This window comes from Nipponia nippon, unplaced genomic scaffold (assembly GCF_047370975.1).
Source record: "Nipponia nippon isolate SJK-2023a ecotype South Korea unplaced genomic scaffold, ASM4737097v1 scaffold_17, whole genome shotgun sequence".
NCBI lineage: Eukaryota > Metazoa > Chordata > Aves > Pelecaniformes > Threskiornithidae > Nipponia > Nipponia nippon.
The window spans coordinates 6784623-6806648 of record NW_028262333.1 but is presented as its reverse complement, the minus strand read 5'-3'; the positions used below and the strand labels follow the sequence as shown (position 1 = coordinate 6806648).

The 22026-nt window shown below is 40.1% G+C and overlaps 1 protein-coding gene across 5 annotated transcripts in view; it reads left to right on the top strand.

Moving 5' to 3' along the window:
• KDM3B (lysine demethylase 3B) overlaps positions 1-22026 on the top strand; it is a 69599-nt gene that overhangs the window by 13707 nt on the left and 33866 nt on the right. For 4 of the 5 annotated variants that reach the window (XR_015703988.1, XR_015703989.1, XM_087754243.1 and 1 more), the window contains exons 2-10: positions 8036-8203; positions 10654-10767; positions 11219-11324; positions 12819-12943; positions 14370-14438; positions 15369-15947; positions 18510-19755; positions 20055-20256; positions 21618-21832. Coding sequence is in view for 3 of the 5 variants with exons in the window: in XM_087754243.1 (XP_087610369.1) it covers positions 8036-8203; positions 10654-10767; positions 11219-11324; positions 12819-12943; positions 14370-14438; positions 15369-15947; positions 18510-19755; positions 20055-20256; positions 21618-21832 (2824 nt within the window). In the remaining 2 variants the exon portion in view is untranslated. Of the gene's footprint in view, positions 1-2669; positions 2805-8035; positions 8204-10653; positions 10768-11218; positions 11325-12818; positions 12944-14369; positions 14439-15368; positions 15948-18509; positions 19756-20054; positions 20257-21617; positions 21833-22026 lie in introns of all 5 variants that reach the window. The other variant, XM_087754245.1, reaches the window with a different exon arrangement.

Sequence of the window (22026 nt, the reverse complement as noted above, 5' to 3'; positions counted from 1 at the left end):
ATTCTCTTTTTGGCAGGCCTTTCACGAAGAACATGTTATTAATTCCCCTTTCAGTCTTCTTTTTTCTCAATAAAGCAGCCTAATTTAACCACTCCGAAGTTTGCATTTTCTAGACCTTTGATTGTTCTTGTTTGCTTTCTTCACTGTCTCCTCTTCTGACCCAAACTGGTCATAAATATTTTAGCAGAGGACTTACTGAGGCTGAGTAGAGAGACAGTCACTTCAGGTGTGTTGTGCACTATAAACCTGTTCAGGTACGTGTCTGTCCTTTTTTGAAACAGCATGAGATAGCTGAACGTATACCACCTTACAATCCATTATAATCTGCTCACTTTTTTTTTTTTCCTCCTATAAAACTGATCCCTGTCCTGTCACTGGTAGTTTCTGCCTTTGTTTAGCACCTTGTGCTTATTTTTGTGGTTGTGTCTTCAAGTGTGCTTGCAGAGCTCTTCAGCATGTGATCTTTCTGCTGAACTTTGCAATCCTGGTCTCAGCTACAACGTTCAGTGACTTGTTCTCAAACGCTTTCATTTTTGGAACTGGAACAGATCCCTGTGAAGACCCTCAATCAAATGCTTCCATTTTATCAGAGAATAGTTGTTTTTTGTGCTCAGCACATAGGCTATCTTTTCCTGGTGTGAAATGCTGTACCAAAGTGTTCCAGAGCCTAGCTTCAAGGTGTGAGACCTATATTTCTCTACTTGGAAGACCTGGTAATCTTTCTGCAAGTGGAGAATGACAGGGCCTTTAAGTATCTAATCTGTATCTACCAGTGAATGTTTTAAAGTAATTCTTATATGGGGAAGTTCCTGCTCTTTCTTTGTAGCAATGGATTAACAAAGCTTTTTCATATTTTTTTTGAAAGCTTCAATAGTAAACTGAGGCAAAATTGTTATTTGTGTTACATGCAACTGAAGATTATAAAAACTGTATTTCACAAAGAAAGCTGTTCATTTAAAAAACAAAGTGAATCGCTCGCATCTGTTGAATACTCCAAATGCGTTACTTCTGAGGATGCAATGCTTTGTTCTGACCGCATGTCCAACATCTTAAAACAAAGAAGGAGGCTACTAATTTCTGACTGGCAGTGCTAAACGTGTGTTTTGTGATGCCATCAGCCTACCCAAAAACGTGAGGTAGGGCTGTGCTGTTGTCCTTGGTGTTCCCTTTGGAACTTTTTAAATAAGGTGCTAGCTTTGTCATTGTTACTGTGTTTCTGGGTCATCAGTGCATCAAAACGAAGTGACGTTGGATCAAATACCAAGGTCTGTTGAAGCTCACATGAAATACTCCTTTTCAGTGTTTGAGATCCATCAGGTTCATGGTTTTTGTGTGTTTAACTCGTACTCTTGTATGTATTTAGTACGGCGTGACACTAATATTTTACAGAAGTAAAAAATAAAAGTTTGATTAGTCAACAAAATAATAATTTTATCAAATCAGATTTGAGATAGACCTGTCATTTTTGTAGTTTTGTTTTAATTTTCATGCTCTCCTCTCTGTTTTGGCCAGAACTGCACTGAGGCTAGTAATCAGATTCATTTCTTGTCCTTTTTTACACCTGGCTCCTCAACTGCTGAAATTGTTGAAAGAAAGGTTTTTAAAAAAGTCTAAAGTACATGAAGGCAGGTATTTTGTTAAGCTCCTGCAAAAAAAAGTTACTGTTACCTGGAACCCATTGATTCATAAACATGTTCATCTTTATTAGAAATTGTTAAGTACTGTTGTAGATTACTGTGCACTTTAAGTGTTGACTCACGTGATACCAATGCTCATCTTCAATTGCAAAACAGAAACACTTCTGATAAATATTTATGGCCATTTATTAGCAGTTCGCTACCCCATAAGGTAATGGCTTTAGTAGAGTTATGATTTCTCTAGTTCCTGCTGTTTTAATACTGTTTCTGCCCTAGATCCTGTCAAAAGCGTTTCTGATTGTTTTGCTTAATTATCATTATGCGTTATAAGCATAGGAAGGTGCCAAGGAAATACAAAAACTATGTATATTTTCTAATTTTAGTAATATATTTAGTGTGTTCACTAAACATATAGTGTCTTAATCAGTATCAGCCTTTAAGCATACTTTTTCTGTCTAATAACTGTGATTTCTTGGTTATATGATGAAATCGACTTTTTGTCTGGCTCGATACAAATTATTTCAGAGGAGGATTTTTCTCCTTTTTTTTTTCCCCTATTTTTCCTGGCTTTGGGAATAAGCTGCAGTAAAACACCTAGTGTGTGTATATATATACTTCAGATCAGATTTTTTTGCTTTTGCTTGTAAGAAATAGTTTGAAGCATGATTACTGGATCAGAAGCTAAAAGTTTTCTAAGCATCGGTGTGTACGTTGTCTTTGTCCCACATAATGGATTCCAAAATAATACTTTGATTGCATTAGAAAGCTATTAGAAAACTGCTGTAGTTTAATTTTTTTAATCTCATTTAATGGTGGTACTAGCTGCACAAGATCTCAGATGTGTCTCCCAAGTTGAAATCTCAGTATCTACCTTCCTTTCTTTCCTCTCCCACATGTTGACAATGTAGTTCTTTCTACATCATGAGTAAGAGGTCATGGACCAACTTGTTACCCAGTTTTACTTGGTAGTCTGCAACAGATTCCTACCAGTGCCTCCTTTCTGGGCATAAGTACTATTATTCCAATTTACAGATGGGGAAACTCAGCCAGTGAGACTAAATGGCTTGACCAAGGTCATGCAGGAAGCCTCTGATGAAGCAGGGAATTGAACCTGGGTCTCTGGCTACTCTCTAGCAACTGATGGACCATCCTTCCTTTCAAAACTAGGTAAAATTTAAGACCATTTTAAGGGATATTTTTGAACTTGGATTTTTTGCCATCTTCTGCTTTTTATAATATATAAAACCCTAAAATGTAAAGATTTTATGTTTTTCATAGATGGCATCTACATTAGACCTTTGTGCAAATTCTAATGCAATAAGCTGTAGTATTTTTTCTATTCTAAATCATGTTTAGAGCTTGTATGACACGTGATGAAAAAGACCAGTATATCTGTCTTAGCTATACTATGGTCTTCCTATTGTTGCTGCTTTTATAGTGGAACTGATGTTGGAAAGCTTCAGGGGAAATTCCACTTGAACCAGACCATAGTCCTCTGTAATGTATTAAGGCCTGAATGTTAGGGTAGTAGCTAGACAAGAACGTGTCTTCTGGAAAAAAATGCTTCGGTCTGTCTGTGTCTATCGAATAAAGCAGAGCAATGGCTCTGCTTTCTAGTGTCACTTTTTATTGGGACAGGCAAAAAAAGGGGGGGGAATTACAGGTGTGTATGTACCCTCTGGTTTTTTGTATTGGAAAAAAACCTGGGTTTGTAGATTTAAAAAAAACCCAAACCACCAAAACATAAAAATCTTTATTGTTTGCAATTAAATATTGCTTAGGGAAGGTGTTTTTCCCTGTAGGAGAACTTGGGAAATCCTGCAGGTGCATTTTTGTCTAAGCAGCATAATTTTTTTTTTGTGATACAAACATATCTGCACTAATTGCATATCTAGTTGCTGTCATCAATATCACTGTTCAAAAGCATTGGTATTAAGAAAGCACCACTGCTTTTCTGATCAATGGCTTGTCTAAACTGATTGTGAGCAGACTTAGGAGGGTGAACAGAAGATGTGGTTGGTAGATGTGAACCTATGAATTGTAGGGCCATTGATACATTTTAGAGGTAATTTATTCTGAAAAGCCAGGGCTTTAGCGTACAGACATTTCCCTCTTGACTCAGAACTACACAATTTTCAAATTAAGATGAGAAAAAACCCAGGAAATTCTCAGTTATAATGCAGCTGCTTTGCTTAAGGCTTCTGGGTTTTTCAACAAAGGTAGAATGTTTCTGTTTGCCTCTTTAAATATCAAAGGGAAATATGTTTATTCACTCTGAAGTCTGTCTCATCTGTCCTTACTTTCCTTGCGTTAGGCATCTCTTTCAGGATTCCCTTAGTGTTTTTCTCCTAGAATCTAAGCATATTGGGCATCAGTTCATGAATATGCTGTAGTTATTTTCTGTAGTGATACCAAGTGGTATATGCACAAACACTCCGTGTGCTGTGCACGTCAGCTTCTGTTTCTTGCACACGCAGTACACAAAGTGATTTCTATTCCACGTTCTAGAAACAGAAACTGAGAACATAGCTGTTTATATTGAGGCTTTCATCCTTTTTGTTGCTGTGTGATCTGTTGGAAACTACTGACAATACTGACAATGTCATGTGTGGTGTTGCATGGTCCTGGAACAGCTGCCCTGCATATCTGTGTGTAGGAAAATGCTCTGTTGGGTATCAACTGAGAATTAGTAACACCTTTTTTTAATGGTTGTAAGTCAAGATTTGGCAGGACTCTATTGCTTATGCTGATTATACAAAGATGGAAGAAAATCGAATATTGAACGTAAAGCGTGTAAAACAAAACTTCCATGACTTCTCTGTTTTGCAGGGGAGAAAGATGATCTTAGTATGATAATGTTGTAAGTTTTTTTCTCTCCTTTTGAACCAGTTTGTTGGTCTGGGATTTTAGAAAGGAAAATGATAAGGTCTGTTTTCTGAGTTAAGTGATGGAATAGAATAGTTCAGTTGGAAGGGACCTAGTTAAAGCATGTTATTAAGGGCATTGTCCAAATGCTCTTAAACACTGACAGGCATGGGGCATCGACCACCTCTCTAGGAAGCCTGTTCCAGTGATTGACCACCCTCTTGGTAAAGGAATGCTTCCTAATGTCAAGTCTGAGCATCCCCTGATGCAGGTTTGAGCCATTCCCAGGCGTCCTGTCCCTGGATCCCAGGGAGAAGAGCTCAGCACCTCCCTCTCAACGTCCCCTTCTTGGGAAGCTGCAGAGAGCGATGAGGTTGCCCCTCAGCTTCCTTTTCTCCAAACTAGACAAACCCAGAGTCCTCAGCTGCTCCTCACAGGACATGCCTTCCAGCCCTTCACCAGCTTTGTTGCCCTCCCTTGGATGCATTCGAGGACCTTCACATCCTTCTCAGATGGTAGGGCCCAGAACCGCACACAGTACTCGAGGTGAGGCCGCGCCAACACTAAATACAGCGGGATAATCCCCGCTCTTGACCGGCTGGTTGTGCTGTGTTTGATGCCCCCCAGGATGCGGTTTGCCCTCTTGGCTGCCAGGGCACGCTGCTGGCTCCTGTTGAGCCTGCTGCCGACCAGCACCCCCGGATCCCATTCTGCAGGGCTGCCCTCCAGCCACCCCTCTCCTACTGTATACTTGTGTGAGGCATTACTCCTTCCCAGGGGCAGAATCCAGCATTTGTTCTTGTTACATTTCATGCCATTGATGATTGCCCAGTGCTCCAATCTATCTAGGTCCCTCTGCAAGGCCTCTCGTCCCTTGAGAGAGTCAGCAGCACCTGCCAGTTTGGTATCATCAGCAACTTGCTAATGATGCATTCAACTCCTGCATCCAGATAATTGATAAAAATACTGAACAGCACTGGCCCTAGGATTGAGCCCTGAGAAACTCCGCTGGTGACCAGTTGCCAGCCAGATGTAGCCCCATTCACTACAACCCTTTGAGCCCTGCTGTCCAGCCAGTTCTTCACCCAGCGCACCATGAACCCACTTATCTCCCAGTTGGACAACTTGTCCAGAAGGATGCTGTGAGGGACGTTATCTAAAGCCTTCCTAAAATCCAGAAAAACTACATCCACGGCCTTCCCTTCATTCACTAGGTGGGTGATCTGGTCGTAGAAGGAGATTAAATTAAAGAGGACTTTTCCTTTGTGAACCCACGTTGACTGTGCCTGATGATTGCGTTGTCCTTTAAATGTCTTTCAGTAGCACCCTGTGTGATTTTTGTAATTTTTCCAGATAGTGAGGTTAGACTAACAGGTCAGTAGTTCCCTTGGTCTTCCCTCATGCCCGTGTTGTAAATTGGAATAACGTTGTCTAGCTTTCAGTCAGTGGGGACCTCTCCAGACTCCCAAGACCTTTGGTAGATGATCGAGAGGGGTCCTGCTGTAACATCGGCTAGGACGTTACGGATGGCATTGCTACTGCTTTGTATATGATGGGTATGCAGTATCTGTCAGAATATTTAGTGAGCCTCTTAAACAAACGTGGAACACCCATCTTCAAGTTCATCACAGGCCATTTCTTGTAGTATTTTTCTTTTTCCCTTTTCTTTGTTTTTTTTTTTTTTGAACCAGGGAGTAACATGTTAAATTTGCAGCTAGAAGTACAGCTGTTCCACTTCATCAGTTTATAATGGTTCATAGAAATGTGAGGTGTCTTATAGGTTAAGACTGGAAGAAACTTTCTTGTAGTCTCACTTCACGTGTGTCACAAGGTAAATTGACTTGTTTAAGTCTTGTGTGAAGTAATAAATTAAAAATAAATCTAATAGGTATCCTTATATATTTGGGACAGAGTGGTAAACTGCACTTTATTGCTTGTTTGAATTTGTCTGGCTTTAGTGATCCTTGCCAGCTAGTTTAAGGGGACGTGCTAGTGAGAGGTCCTGTCTGTGTAGTTACTTATAAAATCTCCCCTTCTTTTCATCAAATTCTTAAATATCTTGCAAAAAGGCATGTATTCCAAAGTCAGCATTATTCTAATAGTTCTTTTTGACAACCTTTTTTCATATAACCTTTACGATAAGAGAATTGAAACAAGATGACGACCTCACTAATATTGTCCACATAAACAAATAATTCCATTTTGTTATTCTTATGTGCTAGTCCTCTCGTCATGTCACATTCAACTGCCAAAGTAGCACAAATATAATATTAAGAAGGGTACAGGCCCACTAAAACCAAAAAGGTGTTCAGTCCAATTTCCACTATATTACTGAAATTTGTTGAATTGAAGGAAGCATATCTTGAAAGGTCCAGTCATCTTTCTCAGCAGGGCAGCTTAAGCAGTTACGGAGTTCAAGAATTCATCAGGAGAGTTGCTTCATATTCTCTCCCTCTCCTCTTGGAGTTTGAGCTTTTGAGTCTGGGGGGAGGAGTGGGGAAGAGGAGTGTATGAGTGGTCTCTGATACCCCTTTTAATAAGGATTACTGGTAAAGCAGAGAGCTGGCTGTCTCCGGTTAGTGCTCTGTTACCCTCAATGATCTTGTAGTTATTACAAAACTCTGTTTTGACTGTCTAGCTTAAGGTGTTTCTTAACTGATTAAGAATTTCTTGCTGTTCATCTGACATATTTGATTATATTTGTGCAGTATGTAAGTTCTGTAGATGAAAGATTGGAATGTGACTGTGCTTTAACGTTTAATAGCCCTAGTTGTTAGGATGTGGAATGAGACTTGTAGCCCACGTTCCTGTTCTTAGCATTCTTGTCATGTAATTTCATATGGCTTTAACATTTGTCCTTTGTGGTAGAAAAAAGAGGATGATATCTCAGAACAGTGATTTAGAATTGTAGTGTGGTTTATATTGTCACACTTGTAAACAAGGTAATGAAAAATCTAGTGAGTAGATCTTTCTGGATAATCTCATGCCATCCAAAATATTTACATGTGGTTCAGGGAGTTTAATAAGGTACAAGGCAACACAAACCTTCTGATTTAGAGTGGATTTCACAAACACAAACTTTCCTGGCTGAAGGATTTAATTCTGTGAATGTCAGTTAACCATACTGATACAGGCCGTCTGCTGAAGTGCCAAGTAAGAGTGTCTAAATTCTCTAAAAAAATCCCAATGTGTAAGAGACTTGCATTGGATCATCAGTTGTATTTTGGGATGAACAGTTTTCACATCTTTAATTTTGTATGGGGAAATGCAGCATTTGGAGCCAGTGGTGTGTGTTTGGGATTAAATCATTTTTCATAGGTTTAGTAATTGCTGTGAATGAGAGTCCCGTTTCCTTTGTAATGTTTGATAGCTACGTAGATGTGATGTTCTCAGTGTTGTTATTACAATACTTAACCTGATTTTTCTGACTAAAGCTGCTGTCTCCTTATCCATAGCGATTGTAGGAATCTATTGTTTTTCTATTCAGTGTCTGAAAAGAGCTGAAATACCTTCTGAATTTTTATTTTTGGCAGATCTTTGTGGAATTCGATGGCTGTAACTGGAAGCAACATGCCTGGGTGAAAGTCCATGCTGAAGAAGTTATAGTGTTGTTGCTGGAAGGATCGTTGGTTTGGGCACCTCGAAATGATCCAGTGATGCTTCAGGGGACTCGAGTCTCGCTGGCACAGTGGCCTGCACTGGTGAGTATTTGGCCAAAACTCTCATATCCTCAGAGGTCTGCATCAACTCTGCTGTGAAACACAAGGCTTGGATATCGTACAGGGCGTCATTATGCAGGTACCAAAAATTGCTTGGGGATGGATTTTTTTAAAATGGTAAATAGGAGAGCAGTTAACTGGGAATTATAGTGCCTTTGGAAAGGCGTAGGAGAGGCAGTATGCTTCCAGTTCCTGCCCTGGAAACTGAAAGCTCACAGAAATGAGATGTTGTTTACCAGTGGGTCTCTGAAGAAATGTGATACATATCTGAAAAGATTACTTTTCCCTATTTTAGAACTTTGAGTGTGTTAGGCTTTTCTGAATTGTGCGAATAAGCCTTTTGGTCTTATTATGGACTCTCTAGGGCTCTGTATGGTAAAGGTTGCTACATCATTTTAACAGGTATTCCTGAAGGCACTTTGGGGAAGAGAATAGATTGTGGGCTGTGCCTGACCTATAAGTCATAAGTTGACCACTCCTAATCTAAAATAAAATTTTATTTCAGTGTTGTTTTCAGCATTAACTAACGTGACGTGCAAAATTTTCTCCTGTTTCTTGAAGTGGTTATCCATATTGCTGTTTACATGGCAGTTACATGTCATGACACTTGAGACCAAAGCCAATATGTTTTAGCTGGCATATCTGAGTATATGCATTCTGCAAACATGTTGATGAGTAGTATATAGTGAAGAGCATGCCTTGCATCCTTCTTTCTTCTCTTAGTGGCTTCTGCATTATATGCGAGAATCCTACCCTCATTTTCATGCTGTCTAATTTTTATTATTTTGCCCTTCTTTTGTTTCTTTTCTCTTCCTGCAGTCCTTGGACTGCTTGGGATCCTACTCTCTGCTTTTTAATACTACATTTTGTGCATAGGCACATTGGAATGTTTTTTCCAGTCAAGGACTTTGTGCCTTGGTAGAATTTGAATTTAGTGTTTTAAATTGACACTTGGGCTCAAAGCAAAAAGTTCGGCACTGCATCTGTCTCTGAGGGTTTCTTTATTGCAGTTGTCTTAAGGCAGAAGAAAACCAGGCCTGTACAGCAGAGCTTCTGTATATAGTGGGTTTTTCCATAGGTGGAGTTTTCCTTTCAATGTGTTTCCAACTTGTCTCCAAGAGTGAACTCCAGTTTAATTTCATCTGGGAAACTGTGCTTATGCAGGATCAGTTTCTTTCAGATGATTCCCAAGTATCTTGATATCGGAGTGATTTGGGGGTGCTACCATAGTCCACACACTGATTATGTAATGAGTTGTGTCAGAACCTGTTAGAAGATTGTTAGAAGCAAATATGGGTCTGCTAAGATTCCAGAGTATTTCCACTATTACTCAAAATATATCTGTAGACTTGCTGAAAAAATGTTTCCATACCATGTGCTCCATACCATGTATGTTCCATACATGAGCACTCAAGCTTTCACTAAGTACTAGAGGCCTACGCAAATAACTGCCTGGGAATATCGACTGGAGTTAGCCAAAGCACCAGAGTACATATGTGCAATGTGGACAATTCTGAGAAGCCAACTACTTAGCATTACAAAGTGAATGGTATTTTTTTGGGGGGGTGTTGGTGTTGGGTTTTGGGGTTTTTTTTGGGATATATCACTTACGAATGTGTATTCATCCTTCATTGTTTCTTTCTTATAGTCCTGGTCACTTATTTATTTTCTCAGTTTATGTAAAACTATTATATTCATACTGTTGTGTACGGGAGTATGGAGTGTGAACGAACTTGATGAGAGCTGTTAAGGGAAAAATGTCGTGAATACTTGTGTGTTACAATCATGTAAGTGTGAGCGTGAGCCAGATAATACGTTTCAAAGGCTCCAATGGTTGGCAACTTCCTCTGCCATCAGCAAGTTACGTTATAAGGTTGTCATTCTGATTCTGCTAGGTATTTTTAGTGGCTTGTCCTGCAGCTTGAATAACAATAGTACACCTGTTATGAACTTCAGTTTTGCACAAAACAGTAGTAAAAAATGCCCCCCTTTATTAATAGGCCTATAAATTACTTACACCTGACTTCTGTATGGGAATAAAAATGCTCCTTTCAGGAGGCTATACCTGAAATATGTAGCATAGTTTCAACCATTAACCAAAGCTTTTTTTTTAACCTGAGCATCAGAAGGTGCTTACCTATGAAAAAACAAATACCACAAAAAGTGTTTTCAGTTCTGCTTTAAGTTCTAATGGAATAAGTGGAGCCAATTTTCTGTAATTCCTTCTTGTTACATGCCACACTTGCAAGAACTGTTGGCTTAGACCTAATGAGTAATAATTTGCATTAAAACTCACGCAGTGGGTGGTGCAAGTTGAGAAACGAAACTTTTTATTCTTTGTGATATTTAATTAGCACGTGAAAACAACCATTGCTGGCCTGTATGTGTGCTCAGTCATTTTTATAACCTTTGTTTTTTGTTGTTCATCACAGACCTTCACTCCTCTAGTAGATAAGCTGGGTTTAGGCTCTGTGGTCCCAGTGGAGTTTCTTCTGGACAGACATTTACGTTTCCTGTCTGATGCCAGTGGATTACGTTTGTTTCAGGTATTTGAACTGTGTTCAGTTAAAGTGCAAATTTAACTTTGTGCTGTGATTGTCAGATTAATTTTTCTTTTACTGTTCCACTTCCATATTCTTGTCTTCCTCCTTTCACCACCCTGTCATGTATTTGCATTTTATCCCCCTGCTTTTCCAGGTGCTTACACTAACCTCCATCTGCATTCGAAAAGTCCTAGTTCTTCTCTATATTGGTCAGTTGGAGAGCTAGCTGTCAAGCATCGTGTAGCTGGTACTTGCAATGGAAGTTTTGCAACAGCTTTTGCATAGCTAGTCCTTTTGTTCCTCCTGGCATGTTCAGCAATGTTTTTCTTAGTTTTACTTTTTTTTGGTTTGTCAGTCTCTGAGAGCAGTCCAAGAAGAGCTCTCTCTTAAAAACTAATGATTCTATTACCTTAAAAGACTATACTTTTATGTTAAAACTGTTTGTTGTTGGCAGATGGGAACAGAGAGTCAAAATCAGATTCTGCAGGAACAGCCGTCACTAAGAGAATCTGTCAATGCATTGATCAGTGACCAGAAGCTTCAGGAGATATTTAGTAGAGGTGAGACTGTGTTTTTCTCTCTCAGAGCTGCTTTGTGGTGGAACAGTTAGACTATGCTGGGATTTGTGAAGGAGAATAGTATAGTGTCTGTTAATGTTTGATTTGGAAGGTCAATTTTCTGTATTGTTTTGCAAGTTCTTTACAAAGAAGCATTATTTTGTCACGGATACAGGTAAGCAGTTGCTGAGATACAACCAGAAATACCTACTGGGAATGACCACTGAAGATGTAGTTAAAGCAGGACGACGTATTCTTGATAATGTCCATGTATTTACAACTTCCCTTATTTTAACTTCTAGTTTTGAATTTTTAAAGTTTTGATCCTATTCTATGGATCTGTTCTATAATTCTGGAAATTAGAAGTGAAGTTACACTGTAGTTGTTGATCTTTAAAAAATTTCTTTTGTTATGTCAAATTCAAATTTTGGCATTTTGATAATTAATACATGAATTGTTTAAGTTGAAAATATGGTGTGGCCATGGCTGCTCAGCCTAGAGTTAATACCTTAACTGTTTGTGGGTTGTGTATTAGGGTTAATCCTGATTGCAGCTTTTGTTGTCAGATTCTAGTTCAAGTGCTAAAACGATTTTCTACCCAGAGTTTGGGTTCATGGGCCAGGTGGCCACCCTAGATGTAGGCCACTATTATATTTGAAGGACGATGTAATTCTTAATGGGGATTTGGTGCCTTTTCGTTAAATAAAATGTTTGTTGCTAAAAATGCTATGAGGACAATACTTCTTACAAGAGCAAGTAGCTTCAGAATTGTCCAGTTTGGAGCCTTCTTCTGAAGCCTCATTCTGGTTGTATCAGACACAGGCTGTTGGATCATGTGGATTTTGATGATCTAATACTAACGAAGTTTTTGTCGTCTGGACTTAGGGCAGGAGGAAAGCTCCGCATGCTGATGCGGAGAGTGAGGGCAGGGTCGGAGGAAACCTATCTGTAGATGATCTGTTACCCGTGTCAAAGAACTAAGACTGGTTGGTTTAGAGATGTTGGATATTCGTGCAATTCTATTACATTTTCCACAGTTACAGATATAGGTTTCTATTCTGAACTACATGCAGTTTATACTGGGATTTGATGCATCTGGACTGAGCCAGAATGCTGACTGTCCACTGGATTGATGCTTAGTAATTACTGACCTGTAGGTTAGAAAGCAAAAGAGGTTCGTTAGCAAGGAGCCCCCATCTAGCTTGATTTTACTGAGTTTATTTTGATCTTTTGCATTTTTTTTTAACTTGTAAACTGCATTAATTTTGTCTTTACAATAGTTTTGAGTTACAGCAATGAGGGCTTACTGACTTTTTACAATAGAATGCGTGGCTTATGCAGGATTTGCAGCAGAAGCCCTAGCGTTTTAATTTCTTTCCAGCTGAAAGATGACACTTCAAGCCCTAATTATCTGCACAGAACTCTTTATTGTATGACTCTTAATTAGTATGACACAAAGCCTGTTTGGTAAATGTACTCAAAGTCCTTCTTTTCCAGGTCCTTACAGTGTCCAGGGCCAAAGAGTTAAGGTTTACCAACCAGAGGATGAAAATAGCTGGCTCTCTGGTGTTGTGAGCCATCAAGACCCAATAACTCGTCTTATGGAGGTGTCTGTGACTGAGGTAAAAATATGAAGCACTGCTTTAGTGTTCCTAAAATACTATTCCTCAATATCTTGTGGAGAATGACAGCTTCACCAAAACTTGTACTTATGGTTCTTTGTTTTTTTGCTTTAAAAGATGAGTAATTATCCATGTTGCAATTTGCAGAATTTTTTTTTTTTCTGTTATGATGACTTCCCACAATAAATGATGATACACAGCCCACTTCTATAAAAGAAGCTATAAGAATTTCTTGGGAAATAAGTGCTATATGAAAAAATATTGGAACGGGCTTTCTGGATGGGGGAGCGTGCTGATGTACAGAAAGCTGCCTTCTGGGTCTGTTATGCTGTGGTCTTCCTATGCCTTCTCTCAGCTTCTGTCTGACAGGCTGTACAAGTGGTTTGAAACAAGTGTAGCCTAGAAGATGAAGTCTTAGTCTAAACATAACTGATTGATGTATTTTAGCTTAGGCTGTTTATTTTTGCCCTGTTCCTATCTGTAAACCTAGTAAGTGTTGTAAACAGCACAGAAAATCTGTGCCCTGCTAGAGTTTTCTGGTTTGTATTATATGCCTCTATGCGTCTGACAGGTAGTTCAGTCTTACCAGCAGCCTGCTCCTACAGGCTTCCTTTTTTTCAGGAGCAACTAGGAACAGGTCTGTGGTGCTGTGTGTAAATTACTGTAGCAGCAGCATTCTTCTCAGTTTTTTTGGGTCCCGTCCCATGGCCCCTGCCCCTGTAGCCTTTTCCATGTGCAGAATGAATGCACTGAACGTGCCCAGTAAGTCCTGTGTACACACGCAGTAATCCTGCGCTCTTGACTACTAGATCTATTGCTGGTGCACAGGAAAAAAGTATATTATGTATGGTAAATAAGTATAGTACTTTGGAGAGGCATTGAAATTCTGGAGTATGTGCTTTCAGCAGATGCATGCCAGGAAGCACCCAACTCTGTGTATCTACTGTGAAATAAAAAGGTAACCTCCAAGGACAGTGGCAGAGATTGGGTATTCGTTGCTCCTGTTGGGGAGACGCTGATGAGGATAGTTAGCAGGAATAGACTACTGGAAGGAAGCATATCACTTCTACATCTAACAGAGTGAATGTGCAGAAGGCTAGAACAGTACTAAAGCAAATTTAAGAGCTGTATTTAATGCAATGAATGCCTCTAGAGATGCTCAGTAGAACAAATGCACAAGGAAACAGCGGTAGGAATCAAATATGAAAGTTTCTGAAATAGAGGAGGAGCAAAAGGATAAAAGGTAAACTGGAAGGCTGTAATATTACTAAAGAAGCAGGACAGAAAGAAAAGGCAAATGGGAGAGGGGCTGCAGAGTAACCCTGTGTTTAAGGTCTCTTGTGTTGATACTATATACTCTGAATTAAAAACTAACCTCCTCTCTTCTTCCTCCTACCTCCTCAATATCAATCTGCATAAAAATCAGAGTGGTGAAATAAAGTCGGTGGATCCTCGACTGATTCATGTGGTGATGGATAACACTTCTCCAAGCGAGGTACTACAAGAATTCAGGTCTTGTATATATAGTATGAAACTTCATAAAGATTTAGATATAAAACATCTAAAACATGGAAACAACTGAAAACTGATGCTGTGTTCACTGTGGGCTTTTGATTATGTAATTGGAAGAGGAAAATTTTCTTTACCACTTCGAGAGATGGTCATAGCTTTCTTTAAACAATCTGTTTTCTTTTTGTTCAGGCCTGTTTTTCTAAGTTCAGCATGGATCTTGGGGCGGGGGGTTCAATAAACATGGTGGTTGTGCTCCATTTTAAAAGGTAGTGCTCTGATAAAGAATGTCTCTGTGCTCACTGCCTTTTTCTAACGGGATCACTCTGCTCCTTCACAGACCTTTTTAGGCATTTCTAAAAATTACTATCTGGCTTCTCTGAAGCAGGCTTTTATGCTTGTGGCATTTCTTTGCTTCAGCTGAGAGGTTCCATGATAACATTTGAACCTGTGTTTTTACCTTCTGTAAAGGGCAAGCTATCTTCTGTAGTTAAATATTGCAGGCTTTGGGTAGTGAACAGAAAGTGTGCCCTTCAGAAGAACTGTGGGAATTAGACTTGTAGCAAAAATTAGTGTGCAAATAGTTTTCACACATTAGCAAGAACTGTGTTGGAGTATGGCCATGCTGCATGTTTCCCAGAATCTGCCATGATGTGGTATGTGCTACAGCAAAGTAGCTCAGCTGAAGGTCTTATTGTGACGATCCTACCCTAGTACAAAAAAGACAAGACTGCACTTATGCTTGTGTTCTGTGTTCACATACTATCTTTCCTTCGATGTCTCAATTTGTGGTTAAAAGAACTGTTCCTAAGCTTAAGAGCAGTGTAATATATTCTTCGTTCTAACAGGAGAATGTTATTTGAACAGGTATTCCTGATTGTTCTGTTTAGTGATTGCATGGTTTTGTTTATTATAGGGAGGGGGCCTAAAAGCAGCTAAATCATCTAAAGGGAAAAAGAAGAAAGAAAGTCTGGAGGGAAAGGATGGACGGAGGAGGAAAAACGCTTCAGATTCTGGGTGTGATCCTGCAACAAAGAAGCTAAAGGAGAGGGGTGAGGTGGATAGCAATGGTAGCGATGGAGGTGAGGCAAGCAGAGGTCCTTGGAAAGGAGGCTCCAATAGCGAAACAGGACTGGATCCAAGGGCCAAACAGTTGCCTTCATTCATTCCTCAGATTAATCGCAATATTCGTTTTGCCACTTACACCAAAGAGAATGGCCGAACACTAGTAGTCCAAGATGAGCCAGTTGGTGGTGACACACCATTGCCCTTCACTCCATTTCCCTCTGTGGCTGGGCAAACGTTACTAGTGGGATCTGGATGTAAAGAGGCAGGAAAATCACTGGAACAGGTTGGCCAAGGCGCAGTGACTTCTGCAACTGCAGTTACTACAACTGCTTTGACACCGACAACTGTGAGAATCTCTGATACCAGTTTGCCGGCTGTTACGGGACAGGAGAAACTGAAAACAGGCCGATCACAAGCCCAGGGAGAGGTGAGTAGCTCATGATCCAGCATATTCAAGACATACATATTTGCAACGGATGTTCTGCAACATATTCCTGTTATAAAGTGTGCCCATGGAATTGAGAAAACTACTTTTTCTCTGATGAATCCCTCCCAAAGGAAACCTTTCTATTGTCTAAGAAAGACCTCAAAAGCAAAGGAAGATATTTGGTGGAGGAGTTGTAAGAGACAACTTTTTAGCACTCTTATCTGTATTCAGCCTTAATCTGAGAAATGCAGCCTTAAAGTCGCTTTAAGCACTGCACTTAATATCATTAATTTTGTTGTGTCGTGTGGAAGATAACCTACTTAATATCTCTTGCCTGTATATAAACAAATACGCATGAGTGTGCACTGAGTTGAACATTTAAGTTACTTTAAAAAAAAAAAGCCTCAAAACCAGAAAAACAATAAGGCTTCATTTAAAAGACCTTTTATAGATGCCTAGCTTGTCTTTTACAGCTATGATATCTCCGTAGTAGAAAAATGAGCCAGTTGCATCATATATTATCTAGGGCTGAATACAAGGAAATAATTAAAACATTTAAGATGGGTACCTTTTTAGAATAAATTTTAATAAAGAGCTCAGTCTGGAAGCAGCTCGAAGACCTTTTAGTTGTTTCTTTGTTTGCAAGGGGAAAAGTGGAAGAGTAGAAGGGAAACCCTGTTAAAAACAAAATAGAAGACTTTTTAGGTAATCAAATGAAGGCTTATAAAAACAAAACCCCACCTCAATAAGTAGAGCAAAAATTAAGAAACCTGTAGTCTACTGTATAAAAAAGTGAAGAAAATGGGAGATACATTAGAGAGTCCAAGGTGATTGCCAGGAGGTTAAATGGATTACTTTTATCTGTGTCTTCTGTATTAGCTAATGGAACGGGGTGGGGAAAGGCAAGATGTTTACCCTGGGATAAAGATTCCTAGATGGTAGGGTGTAAAGGAGAAATGGAGTTGTAGGAGACAGGAGTGTTACGTAATGAAATTGTTGTATAACAATATAACCTGCTCTCTCTTCCACCCCACCCCTGCCAAAAAAAAAAAAAAAAAAAAAGGAGGGGAAGAAAAAAGTTCAGAGTTGGTAGCAGCTACAAATTGTGTAGGTGAACAGCCAAAATTGTATCTACCGTCAGTGGCATTAAGGAATAACTTCTAATTGTGCTGGGAAGTTTTGGTACCACATCTCCTTCCCTCCCTCTCCCCAACCCCAAATCACTTGTTTTAAATCATTATTAATAATCTGGCTTCAGAATTTGCAGGTAGACCCCTAGTCCATTTCAAACTGTATTTTCCATCAGGGAGGGAACCTTACATAAATTAGTAAGTGTTGTAGATAGTTCACATGTGTTGTTGCTTCAGGCTGTCCACTTTATCATAGAGCGATTTGGTCCTTGAGATTACTTAATAAGCTTGGTTCGCATTCATATTCATATGCTTTTTAAAACTGTTAGAACGCAGTTTGTGAAAATTACTTTGGCTCTGAAAAAAAAATATCTGAAATTCTAATATCTGGAAGAACTGTCATGGGGGACATTAATATGTTATTAAAGTTATTACAGCTGGAGGTTGATAACGTGGAACAAGCTAAACATTAATTTGCAGTGTAGTAGGTGTGCAGTGACACTAACGACCAGTAAGATGTGTTGCGCAGAGGCTGTGGTTTTATTTAACATGGCCTTGGAATAAAAGTGTATTAATCATGAGTATTCCTCATGAGAAGGTTTCTAAGTTGAAACTCAAAGAAAAGGAGTAGAACTGATGAGTTTGTCGCAGAATATAATCAGTTACAGTAGGACTGTTAGAATTGGAAAATCCGAATAAGTATAAATTGAGAAGAGAGTAAGTGAATATTCCGTATCACAGTTATGGGTCTAGTAGAAATCTGCAAGTTAGAAAACTTCCCAGTATTTGAAGATCATCAAAATTAAGCCCTTTGTGCTTAACCTCTATTGAGTAATTCCCTTGAAGGCACCACTTCACAGGCATCCACCTGCCTGTCAGCAGACGTGGCTTGCTGTGACCAAGAACGGTTTGTTCACTAATTGCTAGAGGGCTTTCTTTGTTTAATTAACTTTGCAAACTGAGTTAATTATTTCAAGAGTGCTGGTTAAGTAGGAGAAGCTTGTCAGGATGATCTTGGGGGAGGGTGAAAGGCGGGAGATTATTGCAAGGCAGTTTCAATTAAGGTTCTCTTCTTGCTGATTTGCATTGAAACAATCAGCAGTTTAAATAACTTGCTTTTCCGTGGATTAGTTCACCTTATCTTGCGTCTCACTTTTGTTCTGAAGCCTGATAAGACATTAAGTGTTCATTTCCTCCGTGTGTCTTCAGTATGTAACAGACACTGTTAGCTCATTAGTTTCATTAGCTTCTAGGTAGGAAAAATTAGTCTAGCAGAATCTTTAAAGAACTTTCTTCATTGTAAATAATTCTGCTGGAAGTTTCTATTACAGGTGGATAAGTAGAATGCTAATTGTACAGTTAGATGAACCAAAGTATTGCTGAATCAAACAAGAATCCTTTAATAGGCTAATGCTTTTTAATTTTGTTTCAGAGTTCCCGAAATTCACTTTTGGCTTCTTCTGGATTTGGAGTCTCTCTCCCAAGTGCTTCCCAGTCCTTGGTATTTGGGGGTGGAAGGAGCCAATCAAATGGAGTGGTGACTCCAGAAAGCAAGCCTTCTGGATTTCCTTTTGGCTGTAGTACTGGACAAGAGGCTCAGAAAGATTCTGACCTGTCCAAGAACTTGTTTTTTCAATGCATGTCCCAAAATCTACCTTCCAGTAACTACTTCACAGTCATTTCGGAGAGCTTGAATGAAGATGCCTCTAGTCGGGACTCATTCAAGCAGTGTACAGAGAGTGTGGGTGCTGGGATCTGTAAAGGTAAAATGCTTTCAGCGGACACTAAACCAGGAGCCCAGTCTGGCAGTTCTGTGGAGCGGAAGCTGCCTGTGGAATCTATGCCTACCCTCACTCCAGCCTTTTCACGAAGTCTGTTGAATACTCGCCCCCCAGATAGTCATGAAAACCTATTTTTACAGCCCCCAAAGCTATCAAGAGAGGAACCCTCAAACCCTTTCCTGGCATTTGCTGAGAAAGCAGAACTTAGTCCTTTCAGTGGCTTTGCATCTTCATCTCAGACAGGGGTTTCTACTCCCTCTACACCTGTGGGTCATAAGGCCACTTCTGGCTGGCCGGAATCACTCACCTCTACAGACTCTTCTCTAGCTAAGAAGAAAACCTTGTTTATAACAACTGACTCCTCAAAGATGATCTCCAGTACTCCTGGTTCAACAGTTGCTGCTGGTGTTCAGAGCCCTTCCACTGTAGGGAATGGCCGTTCCAGCTCACCGACCAGCAACCTGACACAGCCTATTGAGATGCCCACGCTCTCCTCCAGCCCAACAGAAGAAAAACCAGCTGTTGGGCCTGGCCAGCAGGACAATCCTCTTCTGAAAACTTTTTCTAATGTGTTTGGAAGGCATCCACCTGGCTTTTTCTCTTCACAGGCAGAGTTTCCACAGGAGAACAAAGCCCCTTTTGAAGCTGTGAAAAGGTTCTCTCTAGATGAGCGGAGCTTGACATCCAAACAGGACTCGGACTCCAGTACCAATAGTGACCTGTCAGATTTGAGTGACTCTGAAGACCAGTTGCAGGCCAAGGCTTGTATGAAGGGAATCCCAGACCACTTGATGGCAAAGTTAGGCCCCAATGCAGAGCGCAATGCTGAATTGCTGCTGGGGAAAGGAAAAGGGAAGCAAGCCCCAAAGGGCCGGCCTCGCACAGCTCCCCTAAAAGGTGATGACTTGAATGCAGGGTGTCTTGGAAGCACAAGGATGTGGGATACTGGGATATCTCCTCTAACCACAGGTGTAAACCTCATTTATGCTCAGTAGGCAGCACACAGGATATTTACAAGAAGCATTAAGCTTTAGCCTTGTATGTGAATTAACGTGTTCAGTTTGAGAAACGTTTAAGCAGATATTTGTCAGGACAAGAGTGTGGTATGCTGCAGACTTGAACAGTCGTACTGGTTTTACGTGGGTTTGCTGTTGCGGTTAACTAATGGATTTTTACTTCTACTTTGCCTCACTCAGTTGGCCAATCTGTGCTGAAAGATATGAGTAAGGTGAGGAAGCTGAAGCAGTCAGGTGAGCCTTTTCTCCAGGATGGCTCTTGCATCAATGTAGCTCCACATCTGCACAAGTGCCGGGAGTGCCGTCTGGAGCGGTACCGCAAATTTAAGGAGCAAGAGCAGGATGACTCAACTGTGGCGTGTCGCTTCTTCCATTTCCGGAGGTGCTCAAATTCTTCCTTCCTTCATATATAGTCTATGTGCAGAGCTTGGACCATGTCCAAGCACAAAGTAATATGTTTTACTTATTTAATATGCTTGGGGTACAATAATGAAGATTTTGAGTGTCTTGCATTTCCCTGCGTCACCTGACTGGAATTCCCTCACTGGGGCGGGAAGAGCTGCTGTTGGAAGATACAGCTATATGATACTAAGTGAGCCTCCAGGTCCAGCCTCAGGGGATTGAATTTGCTTTATTGGGTAGAATTTTACTGTTGGGTAGCAGTTTGTATGTAATAACTGTTCTCTTCCTCTTTCATAAGGAGTTCAGAACAGAGGAAAAAAAAAATTAATTTGGTTAACAAGTAACTAAACATTGCCAGCATGAGGATAATGTTTGACTAGGTTTTATTGAGTACAGAACTGATTTTTAGGAGTAGAACACTACCTGTGTTTTTTCTCTGTCGTGTACCCATCTTACCGTTCTTTGACTTGTCACGCTTCTCTTCATCTTCCTTAACTGCCTATTCTAGCAAGTGCTAGAATAGCACCCAAAAAGATGTTCGTTCACTTTCTGGCATATAAAGGATGAACTGAATTTTTAGTATGTGCCACCTATCCAGTAAGGATTATAGCTGCTTCTCTTCCTGAACTTGTTAAAAATTAATCTAGCATTGAGATTAAAGACAAGATTGTTTTTGCCTGAAAATGGAGTTACCTTTAGTATTGGCAGGAGATGTTCAGGGTTCTGTAACTTATGTTGTTATATCCTTTACCATACAAAGACTAGGAGGGTCAACAGCTACTGATAAAGCAGTTGTGACTCGTCTTTGTGGAGAGCAGTGGCAAGAATAGTAGATATGATAAGGATTTTTGTATGTCTTGTAATGTGAACTGCTAGAACAGTTGCCAAGTGCTAGTGGCCCTAGCCAGGACTGAAAATACTGGTTTCCCAAAAGTTGGGAAATAACTTTCTCCTGAGTTAAAGTAGAGTGAGAACCATGCACAATTTTACAAGCAGCATCATGCAGCAGCCCAAATAAATTGAATTTTGTTATCTCTTTCTATTAATAGTATAGAGAAATGTGACTTACCAAGCTGTAGGCATTTCCTGTATGTGGAATTTCCCACCAGCGCTTACTGGGACCTGGGGATTCATTCTAGTGGGTTTTGTAGCCATTGCTTTCGTGTACCTTATTCTCTGTGTTATTTGGATTTGCATAATAATTGTACTGGCTGTGGAGTATAGCACTCTAGCTCAAGCCTTTTTTCCTCTTTCTGTGTTTATGTTCTGACACAGATGGCATTATAAGTTAATTAAAGGTGGCTAAGCAGCTTCTCAGTTGCTCCATTCTGTTTTCTGCAGGCTAATATTTACCCGGAAAGGTATTCTACGAGTCGAGGGTTTCTTGAACCCACAACAGAGTGACCCTGATGCCATGAGCCTATGGATTCCTTCCTCCTCCCCTGCAGAGGGGATCGATCTGGAAACTTCCAAATATATCCTGGCCAATGTTGGGGACCAGTTCTGCCAGCTTGTTATGTCAGAGAAGGAGGCAATGATGATGGTGGAGCCACATCGTAAGCTGGGCTTTTGACGTGTTTTTTGTCCATCTTCTCTGTGTAATGTGTGTACGATGCAGTGGAATAGAGTTGAAAGTATAATATAATTTGTTGTCAAAATGCTTCTCCTTTTCTTCCAAAGAGAAGGCTATATTCACTTTTTTGGGGGGGGGGGGGGGGGTGTAATTGTGGGACCAGCATTGGGGATTTTT